Source organism: Pelodiscus sinensis, chromosome 14, assembly GCF_049634645.1.
Source record: "Pelodiscus sinensis isolate JC-2024 chromosome 14, ASM4963464v1, whole genome shotgun sequence".
NCBI classification, from domain to species: domain Eukaryota; kingdom Metazoa; phylum Chordata; order Testudines; family Trionychidae; genus Pelodiscus; species Pelodiscus sinensis.
In genome coordinates, this window is record NC_134724.1 from 40,237,581 (window position 1) to 40,252,178 (window position 14,598).

Sequence of the window (14,598 nt, forward strand, 5' to 3'; positions counted from 1 at the left end):
TCATAAAACAGCTGGTTGAATTATTTTGGGGTCATGGCCCATGGGTTAAGAGCCTCTGAACTAGCATAATGCAAAAGGTTCTCAGTGGTTTAAAAAAGGAATGATTTGGCATTCTGGAGGTGTACTCAGCTTCTCCATTGTTAGTATTTCATTGGTACATTATAACTGATATGGTTCCCTGGTTTCTAAAGTATTAGTAAAGAGATCAGTGTTATCCTTCTCACATTGTGCATAGAGAAAGATCTGACTTAGTAGCTAGAATATGGACTTAGCCCTATGAAACCTCTGAAAGGTGTATTACTTTTTACAGGGACACTCTCGATTTTTAAATTCATATTTTTTTTTTTTTAAAAAGCAGCTTTTCTTAGTAGTGTCTTTAATAATCATTGATCATCAATCTCATTTTCCCTTCACTGTCAGTGCTATTTAATTTTAGAATCACATTCAGATTGGACAATGAAAAAAATACACTCCTCTGTTTCCCCTTGACTTTGGAGAAAGTGGTAGCAACTCTAGAGTTAAGGCTGAGCTGAGATCTTTCCCTTGATGGGACCTTAAAACCTCGCAGGAGCTGAAACAGTGGCTTGGCTTTAAAAAGCTAAACAGATAGGCTGTGTCTACATTGGCATCCCTTCCTGGAAAAGGGATGCTAATGAGACACTTTGGAATAGCAAAATCCGCGGGGGATTTAAATATCCCCCGCGGTATTTGCATTAACATGGTTGCCGCTTTTTTCCGGCTTGGGGATAAGCTGGAGAAAAGCGCCAGTCTAGACGTGATTCTCCGGAAAATAAGCCCTTTTCAAGTAGGAATAAGAGATCCTCCGGAAAAGGGCTTATTTTCCGGAGAATCACGTCTAGTCTGGCGCTTTTCTCCGGCTTATCCCCAAGCCGGAAAAAAGCGGCAGCCATGTAAATGCAAATGCCGCGGGGGATATTTAAATCCCCCGCGGATTTTGCTATTCCAAAGTGTCTAATCTGCATCCCTTTTCCGGAAAGGGGTGCAGTGTAGACACAGCCATACAGACTATGTGTCAGAGATAGGACACTGCAGTAGATGGGCTACATGTCTAAGCTGGTATGACTGTTCCTGGCTCCCTGTGACAGATGTTCAAGTTAATATTACTTGGTCTGGCATCCTCACAGCTCATGAGGGTTTCTTCTCCACCTAACTATGGCTGCTCACAAATTTGATGGAAATAATTTTAAATGCTCATTCTTTCCAAAGGCGTTAGAGATAGATCTGGGCAACTTCTTTCCCTCCCTAAAAGATCTTGACTAAGGAGACCAAAAGGATTCTGTTCTGTCATCATTCCTAAACAACAATTGTCAAACCCCAGCAGAAGGCTGAGGAGCTGCAGGCTAAAATAGCTCTCCATCTCCTTCTCAGTAGCTCCTGGTGAAACCATTTCATGCTCTCCCAAAGCCTTTCACAGAAAGAGACCTGGATAAAAGCCAGCAGGCTCAGGCTCAATCCAGATAAGATAGAGGCACTATAGACTAGGGTTCTGGCTTGCCCTTGAGGGAATAGGGTATTTGCCTGGGGAGGGCAAGGTGGTGGGTTCAAGTCCTGCTTCCTCTCCCCCTGGAGTGGAGTGGAGAGGGGAGAGGACAGCTAACACTCAGGCTGCCCTGGTGGAAGGCAGAGTAAGGTATGCCCTGAAGTTAAGGAGGTGGGGTGGGTTCTGGTGTGTCCTAAAAGATAGAGCATTCACCTGAGGAGGGCAGGGTGGTGGTTTCAAGTCCCACCCCCTTAGCAGGACAAGGAGGAATTAGCACACTCAAGAACCTGCACCTCCGTCATCTTCTCTCTCTGTTCAATATGTAATGGACACAAGCAGTGTTGTGTTTGCTTTCTGCCCATAGGGAAAGCTGAGCAATAAGCTTGTCATCTCTTGTCTTCTAGCCAATGGACAAGCAGCAAGCCCTGGTGAGGCGAGAATCTCTCATTAACTTGGCAAACTTCAAAAGGCAATATGCCAGAAGGCGATGGAAGGTATGGCACTGGAACATTACTGTAGATGTGGTAATATTTACCCTTAAGGATTTTAAAGGCAAGCTAGCATTTGCATAGTGCTTTGAAGATGTAAAGCATTTAATTGTATTATGAATATTAAAGATTTCTACATTGTATGTGTCAGTTAATTCTCATCTCATTCCCTCCAGCTCTCTTACAGTATTGTCTCACTGTGCAACCACTTATCTCGCTCACAGATGAGAGGACCAACTGATGTAGGATGGGACAGTGGTAGGTACATTGGAAAAAAAAAGAGGGGAAGAGGGAAAGGAAAAGTTGCTATTTTACTGTGAAGTGAATCTTGCTCCTCTAGGATGGGCACCCAAGGTCCAAAAAAAATCAGAACTGCCATGGTCAGAGAACCAGACCATGCAATGCTGTACCTGTTGGGTACTCTGAGCCATTGCTCCAAGGATGCTATCTGTGACATAAATAGGGAGAAGAAGTGGCCAGTGGCTTTGCAAACTGTATTCACTGGCCACAATTATAACAGGGGGAGGAGTATGAAAGTTGTACCAGGTACTTGGCTACCCTCGTGACGAGCACAGTATGAAACCCAAAACTGGGATAGGTGAGGGTGTTCAGTTGCTCTGGGCAGGGAAGAGAGAGTTCAGCCTACACCATAATGTACTGTTCCCTCATAAAAAGTCAAAGTAAACCAGCTTCGTATAGGGAATGGAAATTTGAAGCTAGTGGCCAGTTTTGCACTACTGATGCCAGTGAGATTTTGCCATAGCCTTCAGGAGACGCTCCATATATGAGCAAGCATGAATTAGGGAAGCACTTGAATGTAAAAGATCTTATAAAAAATGGGGAAACCTTTGTGTTCAATGACTTCTTATGAGAGCCTATCACTGGAATATTTGTATTGCTTAAACTTTAGGTTTGCAGAAATGTGATTCGAAAACTGTTTGGTTTCAAGTATAATAAGCGTATATACTCCTGATGCATTTTGTCAAAGTGGTCTGTACAGGTTCTTACACCATATAAGTTTTTTAAGGAGCCTTATTTTTTGCTTTGCTGTTTACATGGACTTTCCTACTCTCCATTTAGCCAAAGATAAAGTGGAGGTTTGTGTCAGGCTGTTTTGACAGGAAGCATTAGACAATATAGAAAAATAGGAGCCAGGATACCATACTTTAGTGTCAGATCATCAACCCCAATTCAGGCCTGCTGGTGTACTTTGCTGGGAAAGTCACTTATTTTAGTTTTGGTTCCATAATCTCACTTGGGAACAGCTACCTCAAAGTGGACAAATCAGTATAGAATCCTCTCTCTCTCTCTCTCTCTCTGGCCTGCTAAATGTTTCAGCTCATGGGAAAATATCCACAAGGTGCCTGACACCTCAGTGATGTCTCTCTTAGGTCTCCTGCTTATCCCTCCAGAGATGGCTGATTACATATCTGTGTCTCATTCAATAGCCTGAAACATGACAACCTTTTTATTTCAGAGAAGCTGTGAAAGTGACCAGGAAGAAGATGTTTCACAAACAAATGGCACTCATCTGAGGAAAAGCAGCATATTTTAATGTATCTAGTAGCAAGACACAGGAGGAAAACCTTACCCTGGCTAAAAATGCAACCTAACAGCACATCTTGTTTATGGTCAGATTCAGTGATGATGTGCTACTCAGTTTTCAAATTACACAGAGGACCTACAAAATATTATTCAGGATCAGCTGAAAACTTATAAAACAGGGGGAGTCTGGATTCCCTGAGAAGAGCAGAATCATTCACACCATCAGAATAATTTTACTTGTAGAGCTTTTCATTCTTTTTAGAATTCATCTGCAAACTGTGATATCACCTGTATCCAGAACATGAAGATTTACTGACATTCTCTTAAGTGTAGCACAATTCACTTTCTAAGCCACATCTAAGAATGTGTGCATCTACACCAAAGGATCAGCCTCTAGCCAGTGAAGCTGTTATTGCTTCTTAAGGAAACCTTTATGAATAATTTTATAGTTCTTATTAGTAACACAGCTATACCATGACAAATTTCTAAGAGGTGTCTACAGTAATACCACTATCCTTGTTGAGGTGAAGTCTCAGAATGGATTTTTTCCATTTTATCATGAAATATGCTAGTCTGATAGCACAGAAATGGTGTGAGTAGACCTGAACGGTTTTTTTTTTGCAACAAACCATATGCATTTTTCAGCAAACTGAAACTATTCAAGAATCATCACGAATAGCTGAATAGTGTCAGCAAATACAATTTTTACAAATGCCATTGGGAGGTGGTGCTGCTGCTACTGCTGACTTTCTTATAAGATTTGGAATAGGGCACTTTTGGGGCAAACCCAGTTTCAGTTCCTCCCCTCTGCTAGAGAGGGAGAAGGGATTTGAACTTGGGAAATCTCACAGTACAGAAAAGTGCTCTACCCACTAGGCAATGGGATACGCTGATGCAGAGCAGTCTCAGGCTATGTCTACATTGCAGAGCTTTTCCAGGTTACCAGAGGTATTTTGTCGGGTTCTCTGTAAACTTCGTTTTACGAGGAAGAAGGGATGTTCTGAAAGATGGTTTTTTCCATGAAGACGGGCCAAATTTCAGAAAAGCCTCTTTTAGAAGTAAATCTGAAAAAGATACACAATTTGCTTACTGAAAATTGTGTTTCTTTTTCGGATTTAACTTTCTAGTGTAGACATAGCCTCAGCCTCTCCTGTTGAAGCAAGGTGTATACATGTTGGCTGTGTCTAGACTGGCCAGTTTTTCCAGAAAATCAGCAGCTTTTCCAGAAAAACTTGCCAGCTGTCTACACTGTCCGCTTGAATTTCCACAAAAGCACCGACTTCTCACTGTAAGAAATCAGTGCTTTTTGCGAAAATACTATGATGCTCCCATTCGGGCAAAAGTCTTTTTCTGGAAGACTTTTGCGTAAAAGGGCCAGTGTAGACAGCAGAGATTTCTTTTCCGCAAAAAAGCCCCGATCACAAAAATGGCGATCGGGGCTTTTTTGCGGAAAAGCGCGTCTAGATTGGCCACAGACGCTTTTCCACAAAAAGTGCTTTTGCGGAAAAGCGTCCTGCCAATCTAGACGCTCTGTTCCGAAAATGCTTTTAACAGAAAAGTTTTCCGTTAAAAGCATTTCCGGAAAATCATGCCAGTGTAGACGTAGCCAAATAGTCACAGGAGCAGGGATTTGATCTTGGGTCTTCACCTCCCATGTGTGCCTCAGCCAGGTAGAGTCATTCCCACAATCTGTCTGTCTGGACCAATGACTAGTTGAGCTTAGAGAACACCCTCTATAATCAGTGAAAATAAGCCCAATACTGGTATAACTGCAGCTGCACTAGGGGGTTGCACCATTTTAATTATTCTGGTTTCTAAGCCAATCTAATTAAATTTGTACCAAAAGTATGTAGAGGCCAACCCATTATTTTGGGTTGGATGTAGCTAAAACCACAAAGCAAACTCAGTTGAATCAACTGTTCTGCAGAATTTCACCTGATTTGAATGGTTCTGTATCAGTCATCACAAGCTTGAGATTTTAAAAGAGTAGTGTTGCAAGTGTTGAAACAAACAGTAGGTTAATTTTGCCTGGCTTCAGGTTTCACTGTGAACATTTTGCAAAGTATTAAAAAATCAAGTTTGAGTCATAGCTTCATATCTTCTTTTATGTGGGGATAAAAACATGCATAGCACATGCATCAGGTGGAACTATCCAAGAAATAGCTTATAAAGTGGAAGCAGTAAGGAAAGTGTTTGGGAAGAGACACAATGGTACACAAGTGAGAAGTAAGCAGTGAGGCGGAATGACTGAAAGGGAGAGCTAGGAAGTCTAGGTAAAGAACAGGAGAGGTTAGAAAAGACAGAGGAAGAGAAGAGAAAACAGGGTTAGGAGGATTCAGAGGGAAAGTGACGGAGTGTTTGCAACCAAATGTCAGATCACAGTTTGAAGCAGCTGATTTTTAAAATAGGCTACTTCATGTGCATCACTGCTTCAGACCATGGCTAAGACTATAGTGATCCTTAACCTGTAAAGCTAGATCATCACAAAGATAAAAAAAAGTATGTTCTGAATCTAAATGATCAAACACAACGTAAAACACTAGTGAATACAAGGTAATTTGTCATTTGCACATGTTTGCCGGTTGAGGTTAAAGACCATAGAGTGTCCAGGATTTATCTTGATTTTCTGACTCTTGTTAAAATTACAAGTACCTTGTTTTTACTAGGATTTTGCCTAGTGATAGCAAATTCAAATTAAAAACACGTCTTTTTTCCTATTTAAGACAATTCCTCAGGGTATGTCTACACTACCACCCTAGTTCAAACTAGGGTGGTAATGTAGGCAACCGGAGTTGCAAATGAAGCCCGGGATTTGAATTTCCCGGGCTTCATTTGCATCTTGCCGGGCGCCGCCATTTTTAAATGTCCGCTAGTGCGGACTCCGTGCCGCGCGCGGCTACACGCGGCACGGACTAGGTAGTTTGGACTAGGCTTCCTTTCACGAGGAGTAACGGTAGTTCGGAATAGGGCTCCATGCACTGCCCCTGCACTGAGCACTAGTGCCGCACTCTCATTGGCTGGGAACTTGCTACTAGCTAGGAGAGGCAGGCAGCCTGTCTTAGCACCACTGATTGGGAGCTGCTCAAGGTAAACCCCTCCTGCCTCAGCCCAGACTCTTCCCACTCCTCCCGCCGCCAAAGCTGAAGCCCCCTCCTACACTTCAAAGTTCTCATTCTCAGCCCCACCCCAGAGCCCACACTCATCAGATTAGATTGGGTTGCGGGCATCAACAATTTTCTTCAGCTGGGTCACGAGAAAAAAAAGTGTGAAAACCTCTGGTCTAGAAGAGTTACTTGGTGCATAGTCCTCATCTAGGAGGCAAGGTAAATTTCACTCTTAATGATTTGGAATCTTAAATATAGTTGTACTAGTGCAACGGCCTTGAGTTTCCCCTTGATATCGAAAGTAGAATGTAAATAATGTGCTCCTTTATAATGGTTGCAGAAGATACAGGATTTGCATCTTTGGCAGAAGAGCTATATTTTTAATGCAGGCATGACTCTTTGGGAATCTGAAGAAGGATGCAATACTCTGATGAAAGAATGAATAAATATTTTTCTTATCAAAACATTTGACCCATTATTGATATTTTATTATTGGTACACCGGAGCTGTTTTAACTTCTGTGCCTACGTTTGTATTAGGAGAAATACTCAGATTTTTATTGAATACCTGATAAGAACATGGCTTCTATCAGAACACAAGACATATATTTGTTATTCTGGTTTGTGAATAAAACTTTCCAAAATATGAAGGCATGTAATCTTGTTATTTCCTCGCACATTGGTATGAATAAAGAGGAAGAATGGCCCAGTGGTAAACTGGATGCTGCTGACTCAGCCTTTGACAGAGCTAAAAACTTTCTGGGAAACCTTGAGCAAGTCACTTACCACAGCTGTGGAATAGGAGTAATAACACGTCTATGCCACAGAGGTGCCGCAAGGATAAATATATTAAAGATTGAGAGGCATTCAGTTATTACAATAATGGGGGCCACATAAATACCTAAATTCGCTCTCTCTTCAGAAATGTTCTACTGAGCTGCCGACGTATTAGAAATGTGCTCAGATGCTCTTCCTGTGTGGTTGGTCAGATTTGTTACCCGTGTTTGGTAAATGCTGAATAGAGCTGTGTAAAGCTGCTGGAGTTTGTTCATGCTGCAAGGAAGTGGAGCTGATCCTAAGGGTCTCCGAGGCAGCTATAGCACAGGTCCGAGGATGTCTGACAGTAGTGCCAGCAGACAGGCCACAAAGAGACAGTGAAAGCGCAGGAGGAGACAGATGCACTGAGTGTGCAGGGCTCAAGGCCTGGCATTTCATGAGAGAGCACAAAGGCAGCTGGCAGCCTCAGAGCAGCAGATTGATTCAAGGTGCCAGTCACTCAGGCTGGAGCGGTAAGTGACAGAAGTGTTGCTGCACTGCAGGCTGGGGCATTCTTCTACTGCTGGTGGCAGAGGGGAGGGGTAGGGCCAGTGGCTAGAGGAGTTGCCTCAACATTTGACAGGACCAAATATCATCTCTTCTCTATGTGCGTTGCTGCCTTGTCAAAGTGGCGCCCCAGAGCCTGGCTGGGGGAGTTGTGGGGAGCTAGGGTGCTGGGGAAGGCAGGCTGAATGTGCTGGAGACAGCGGCAGTGCTGCACGAGTCAGAAAAAACACAAAAAGGTACCATCTTTTCGGGCATGTCTACACGACAGAGCTTTGTCAGAAAAATGGCCATTTTCCCAACAAAACGTCCACGCTGCAATCCTGTTCTTTTGAAAGTAAATCGAAAGAAGAGAGCGCTTTTCCAGTGTTGGTAATCCCCATTCTACGAGGAAACAGCCTTTTTGCAAAAGAGCTCTTTCAGAAAAAGGCATGTGAGGGGTTTTTTCGGAAGAAGAGGCCTTCAGGAAATAGCACAGATGCCCTGGTGGCCATTCCATCCAAAGTAATCACAACTCTATGGGTCCTGTCTCCTGGCCCCTCTGAAAGCTGCAGGCACCCTGAACAAGCCTTGTGGCAGGAAGCTGGCTTCAGAGCAGCACCCTGCCCACATGGCTCTCTCTGCCACAGGCCTGCATGGCATAGCTCAGCCTCAAGCCCCCACAAGCTCCCTGGTCCTCGCAGGGAGCAGCCCCAGGGGTCCCAGGACCCACCAAGGGGGACCAAGAGGCGCACCCCATCCTGGTCTGGCCTGGAGATCTAGTCCCTCCTCAAATTGTGGGGCGAGGAGGAGGCCTTACAGGATCCCTGGGCTAATTGCTGCAACGCAGACATTTCTGGCTGAATAGCCGAGTCCCTGGTGGAGCACAGATACCCACCCCGGACCTTGCAACAGGTCTGGAGTAAAGTCAAGGAGCTCCATCAAGGATATGTCCAGGCCACAGAGCGCAGCTCATGCTCAGGTGCAGGACCCCCACAACTGCCCCTATTACCAGGCGCTGCACCAGAACCTGGGGGGTGGGGAAGCATCTCCACTCATCCTCATTGACTCCAGCCTCGAGATCCCTGTGATCACCCAACTGGAGGTCTTCACGGAGGAGGAGCAGGAGGGCCTGGGCCAGCCAGAGGTGGAGGAGGAGGAGGAGGAGACGGGCACGATGGCCCTCTCCCTCAAGCCGGTGGCTGTGACCCAAGATGTCTCCCAGGCCTCCTCAGATGCTTGGGAGGGATCTTCAGGTGAGTGGTCTCACTTGTCACACACACAGGGCAGGAGAGGCAAGTGCACAGGGGATGGGGGGGGGCGAGTGTGGCTCATGCTGGACATCATGCTGTGGTCCGTGCACGTGCAACCATGTGCTGCATTATTGTGTGGCACATGGATGCAGCAGGCATCCCCTGAGCACGGATGGAATCCAACACGGGGTGGGTGGCCCGGGTTGAAGCAGTCTAACCACAATGGCGCAGGCACGACCCCACACAGACTGAGGAGTGTCGCACACAGCACAGCCATGCCTGCACGTGTGAGGCAGCAGCCGCTCCCCAGACAGTGCTGCAAGCTGCACCTGTGTGTGCGGACCCCAGGGAGACCCAGGCTGTTCCTGGCTCCTCTGCCACCCATGAGGGGATCCCACTGTGACCAGACACTTCCCTTGGCTGCTTGTCCATGGGTCAGGGGGCGCGGGGGGAAGTGGGCAGCACAGTCCTCTGGTCACGTCGGGCCCCTGTGAAGCGTAGCCCACTGTGCAGGTCACAAATGCCTTGCTACTGGGACATCCCCCTCCTCTGGGCTGCAGACTGTTGGTCGCTGCTCACAGAGGAGGGCACGGCCTCAGGGACGGTGTCTTCAGGGATGACTGACCACCTCTCCCTCTTGTGTGTTCTCCACAGCCAGACCAGCCGGGCCTGAGGGCCGAGCTACCCCACTGCAGCCACCCGCCAGAGCCCAGGGGACCCGAAGGCGTGCCAGGGTCCATGAAAACCTGATGTGCCAGCACATCAGTGTCCTTCATGACATCCACCAGATCCTGGTGCACAAGGTCTGCGCAGACTTGGAGTGGCAGGACCGCACCTGGGACCAGTTGATGCAGCGGTGTGACAATGTGTGCTGTCCTGTCCTGCGTGACGGCACACCCACCTGATGCCGCTGCTCCTGGCTTCCACCCTCCTGCTCCCCCTGCTATGCCCATTCCCCATCCGCCTCCCCCCCAGCTATGCCTCTGCTCTCTCCCCAGGTGATGCCCATGCCCCCTCCCCAAGTGATGCCTATGGCCCCTCCCCCTGACTCCCTGCCAACCCTGACCCTGCTCCAGCCCCCCCCTTTCCACCTCCCTCTGCTCCCTGGATCCACCCAACCTCAACTCTGATGAGATCCCCACACCCAAGGTGGCACATCAAGCCACTCCCCTGCCTCCTCCCAATTATGAGCCCCCTCCCCCTGCCCACCTTCTCATAATCTTTCATTAATACAGACTGCATTCTTTTGACAACCAAACGGGTGTTTATTGAAAGGTCAGGGAAAGGGGAGGGGAGCGGTTGTGGTGGGGCAAGGATAGGGCTGCAAGGCAGAGGCCCCTAGGGAGGAGGCCTTGGGTAGTTAGTGGGGTCCTTGAGAGAACCTCTCCCTCAGAGCCTGGTGGGCCTGGCGGATGGCAGCTGTCCTCCACTGCTGATGGCTCATCCCTCGTGGCCGGTGTCTGCCCCCCACCCCCACCCCAGGAGGAAGGCCTCCCCCTTCCTCTCCACAATGTTGTGGAGGACACAACATGCCACGACTACCTCAGGGATGTTGTGCTCCCCAGCCTCGAGGTGGGTCAGCAGGCACTGGAAACATGCTTTGATGTGGCCAAAGGCACACTCCACCTGGATCCAGGCCTGCTGCAGTTGGGCATTGAATTGGTCCCTGCTGGGATCAAGGTGGCCAGTGTACAGCTTCATTAGCCACAGCATGAGGGGGTAAGCCACGTCCCCCACAATGCACAGTGGCATCTGCACAGCCCCAACAGCAAGTTCACAGTGGGGGAAAATGGTCCTGCTTCTAGCTTGCGATACAGGCTAGAGTTTCTGCACACTTGGGCATCGTGTGCCCTGCCCGACCGCCCGACAAAAATGTCTGTAAAATGTCCATGGTGGTCAACCAGGGCCTATTGAAAAGTATAATTATAAATGCTTCACTTTAGATTTAAATAGCATGAATAAAAAACAGACCATTTATTTCATAACTATAAACACCTGATTTTAGTTTTATGTATCGCATAATTTAAAAATAAACTGTTTATCAGAGTGTGTAAGTAAGGGCTGGGGATAGCAAGTGATGGACAGGAGGAGAATAGAGAGGGTGGGGCTTCACGGAAGGAGCGGGGCTTCAAGGAAGGGGCGGGGCGGTAGATCTTCCCCTGTTCTGAGATTTAAAAAGTGATCTTGGGTGTAAACAGGTTGGAGACCACTGCTCCAATGCATTTTCCAGGCTGCATCTTTTAAGGTCCTGAAAGCTCTATTATTACCAGTTCTTAGGCCTGTGTGAACGTACTGATTATATATTGGTGTAAGTGACTTTTCTTAGAACTTAGTACTATTTACATTTGGATATGGGTCAGAAAAAGCTACTTAATTGTGTGTACGTGAAAGAATGAATGTTCTAATTACATATTTCAATATCTATAATTTTTCCATTCTTTAACAAACCATTTCAATTTCCATGACTGCTTCTAATGAAATATTATGCTGTTCCCTGTTGGTCCATCAGTATCGTGTCTGTGTTGGGTTTTGGATAGGTTGGGAATTTGATGAAGCCACCTCTTTTCCTCCCTTTCCTAGTTCTTTCAAAATGTGTGTGTGGGGGGGGGGGGGTTCATCTCAGAATTGGTTCACTGGCCCTTCTAAAAGTCAGAATCACTGAGATAGGTTATGCATGTTAAATCAACTCAGGAGAGACAATCAAACACATTATACAAGAGATCATTCAGCAGTCTGGCAGCTACTTAAGCAAAATCAGTGTGATCTGCATTGCTGATGAGGTTATCTGCCTGAAGTGATGGGAATGTGTGAACAGTTTCCAGGGTGAGCTGTTTAAGCCGTTTTAGCTCTCTCATTCTGTTCCTGGTACAACATTTAAGGAAGCTGACTGGTTTTCCTGATTCCAAGTACTGCCTGCAGTTAATGTTCTGCTAGTTAAATTAGTTCATCGAAGGTACTTGCAGCATCTGTTTAGCTAGTTTGGTATTTTAAAATGAATGGCCTTTGATTCTGTGGGGAAAGGGCAGTTGCACATGCTGAGCCATAAGTCACTGGGCACTTGGTCCTGCTTATAAACTCATCCACTTTCACACCACATGCGGGTGAAATGTTAGAAGAATTGGCTGCTAGTGATTTAGAGACCATGGCAGCGGTTAGTGCTGAGGGTCTGGCTACGCAACAGTTGACCTGGGCCAGCTAACTTAGGCCTTGGGGTTGTTTCATTGCTGTGCAGATTTCTGGGCTTTATCTGGGGTCCAGGCTCTAGGGCCCAGTAGTGGGGGGAGGGGACAGGGAGAAGGTCCCAGAGCTGAGACTCCATTCCCAGCCCAATAGTCTACTCTACGCAGCAGTGAAACTGCTCTGCAGTCTGAACACCAGGGCCCTCGGTGGGCTGGCATAGGCCATCTATGGCAGATTTCTCTTCCTGTGTGGACATAACTAAGAATGGAGGAATACAAGCAGTGGATTGCTATGCCCTCCCCCCTCACACAATTCTCCCATGCAATAAATACATAGAAGCTCCTTCTCTTTCCATCAAGCTGCCTTTCCAGCATGGGACAGCGAAGCACACATAGGCTATGTCTACACTCGCGGCTTCTTGTGTGAGAAATATGCAAATGAGGCTAAGCGTGGAATATTGCCACGCCTCATTTGCATACCTAACAAGCCACCATATTTGCAGAAGAGTCTCTTGCACCAGAAGGAGCTGTCTACACTGCCCCTTCTTGCACAAGAAAACCCTCTTGTGCAATGCCACTGCGCTGATTATTTTCAGGAAGAACGGCATTGCGCAAGAGGGTTTTCTTGTGCAAGAAGGGGCAGTGTAGACAGCTCCTTCTGGCACAAGAGCCTCTTCTGCAAAAATGGCAGCTCATTAGGTATGCAAATGAGGCTTGGCAATATGCCACGCTTAGCCTCATTTGCCTATTTCTCATGCAAGAAGCCGTGAGTGTAGACATAGCCACATAGTGTACGTGGCTGTCTGTCGCAGTGCTCAATATCCACAGAAGGAGATCAATTCTCTTTGTTAAAAATCAAGGCCATTTAGTCTGTCCTGGAATAAAGGCTTATTGGCAATAGCCAGATTCTCCTATTTGGCTGGGATATGTCAGTGTGTCGCTTTTTTTCCTCATATTAGACTTACAGGAAAAAAACCCTTTAGAATTCAGCAAGTGAACCCTAATCCCTCTTCATACTGTCACCTGAGGCAAATCTCTGCAATCAGGGCTGTGTCTATCAGAGCACTCAGCAGGACGGTGAAAGCCAGAAGCTGGTGCTGGAGGACTTGAGTCTGCACTCTCCTCCCTGGGTTTTATACATCTCTCTGCAGCTTGTTTGGGGCTTCAGAAAGGCAGGTGAGGCTCATTATCAATTCAGTCAGAATACAAGGAGTCCCAGGCTGTTCTAATAATCTCATTACAGAGTGGTCCGAAGGGGAATGTGGCTGATTAGGAAATGAAATGACTTGGAGGGGAGTGGTTGAGTCTGTCTGCATCTCAATTAAGCTTAGTCATTTGAAAAAGGATAGTGCTGGCACTAGCTGATATGAGCATCTTGAGAACACTGCGGATAAACTCCAAACCTGCTAAGCCTTTAAGGTGAGCTGAGTCACACTGACCTGAATGGGGACAAGAGACAGGGCTGGATCCCCCAAAGGCAGACTAAGCATGTGCTTAGGGTACCAGCAAAGCAGGGGCACCAAAAAAAAATCTGATTTTTTTTTTTGGAAAAAATTTGATATTTGATATTTCAAAAAAAGCATCAAAGTAGTCATCATGGGAAAAATTAGAACTTTGTTAAACTTCCTTACACTCCACTACACACTCTTCCCCCATTTTTCTCTTTTGGGGATTGTTGGAGCTTGTGGCTCAGTTTGACCCATTTTTAGCAGGCCATATCTCAAAATATGACTCCTCGATGGAGCCATGTAGATTAGGCTGATCGGCAAAGGGAAATGAAGCCGCGATTTAAATAATCGCGGCTTCATTTTAATTTAAATGGCTGCCGTGCTGAGCCGACAAACAGCTTCCTGCTTCTAATGTACTTAAAAAACATTTTGTTATTTCTTTTTGAGTTTTTGGCTAGTTTTTCCAACAAAACCTGTGTTGTATCCACCCTGCAATCACATTCTTCCAAAAGAAAATCAAAAGAACAGAGGACTTTTTCCGACAGTGGTGCTCCTCTTTCTACAAGGAAGAACGCCTTTTCCAAAAGAGCTCTTTCAGAAAAAGGTGTGTGTGTGTGTGTGGACGGGGAGGTGAGTTTTTTCAAAAGAAGAGGCCTCCAGGAAATAACACAGGTGCCCTGGTGGACACTCCATCCAAATTAGGACTCTATAGCTCCTATCTCCTGATCCCTCTTAAAACTGCTGACTCCCTGGACAAGCCTTGTGGCAGGAAGCTGGCCTGA

The 14,598-nt window shown here is 46.4% G+C and overlaps 1 protein-coding gene across 1 annotated transcript in view; it reads left to right on the forward strand.

Moving 5' to 3' along the window:
* Positions 1 to 5,623, forward strand: part of DAPK2 (death associated protein kinase 2) — a 103,918-nt gene extending 98,295 nt beyond the window's left edge. The window contains exons 10-12 of the mRNA XM_075897629.1: positions 1,906 to 1,995; positions 2,166 to 2,247; positions 3,467 to 5,623. Coding sequence (XP_075753744.1) covers positions 1,906 to 1,995; positions 2,166 to 2,247; positions 3,467 to 3,477 — 183 coding nt within the window. The 3' untranslated portion in view covers positions 3,478 to 5,623. The remainder of the gene's footprint in view (positions 1 to 1,905; positions 1,996 to 2,165; positions 2,248 to 3,466) is intronic.
* Positions 5,624 to 14,598: the final 8,975 nt, after the last annotated feature.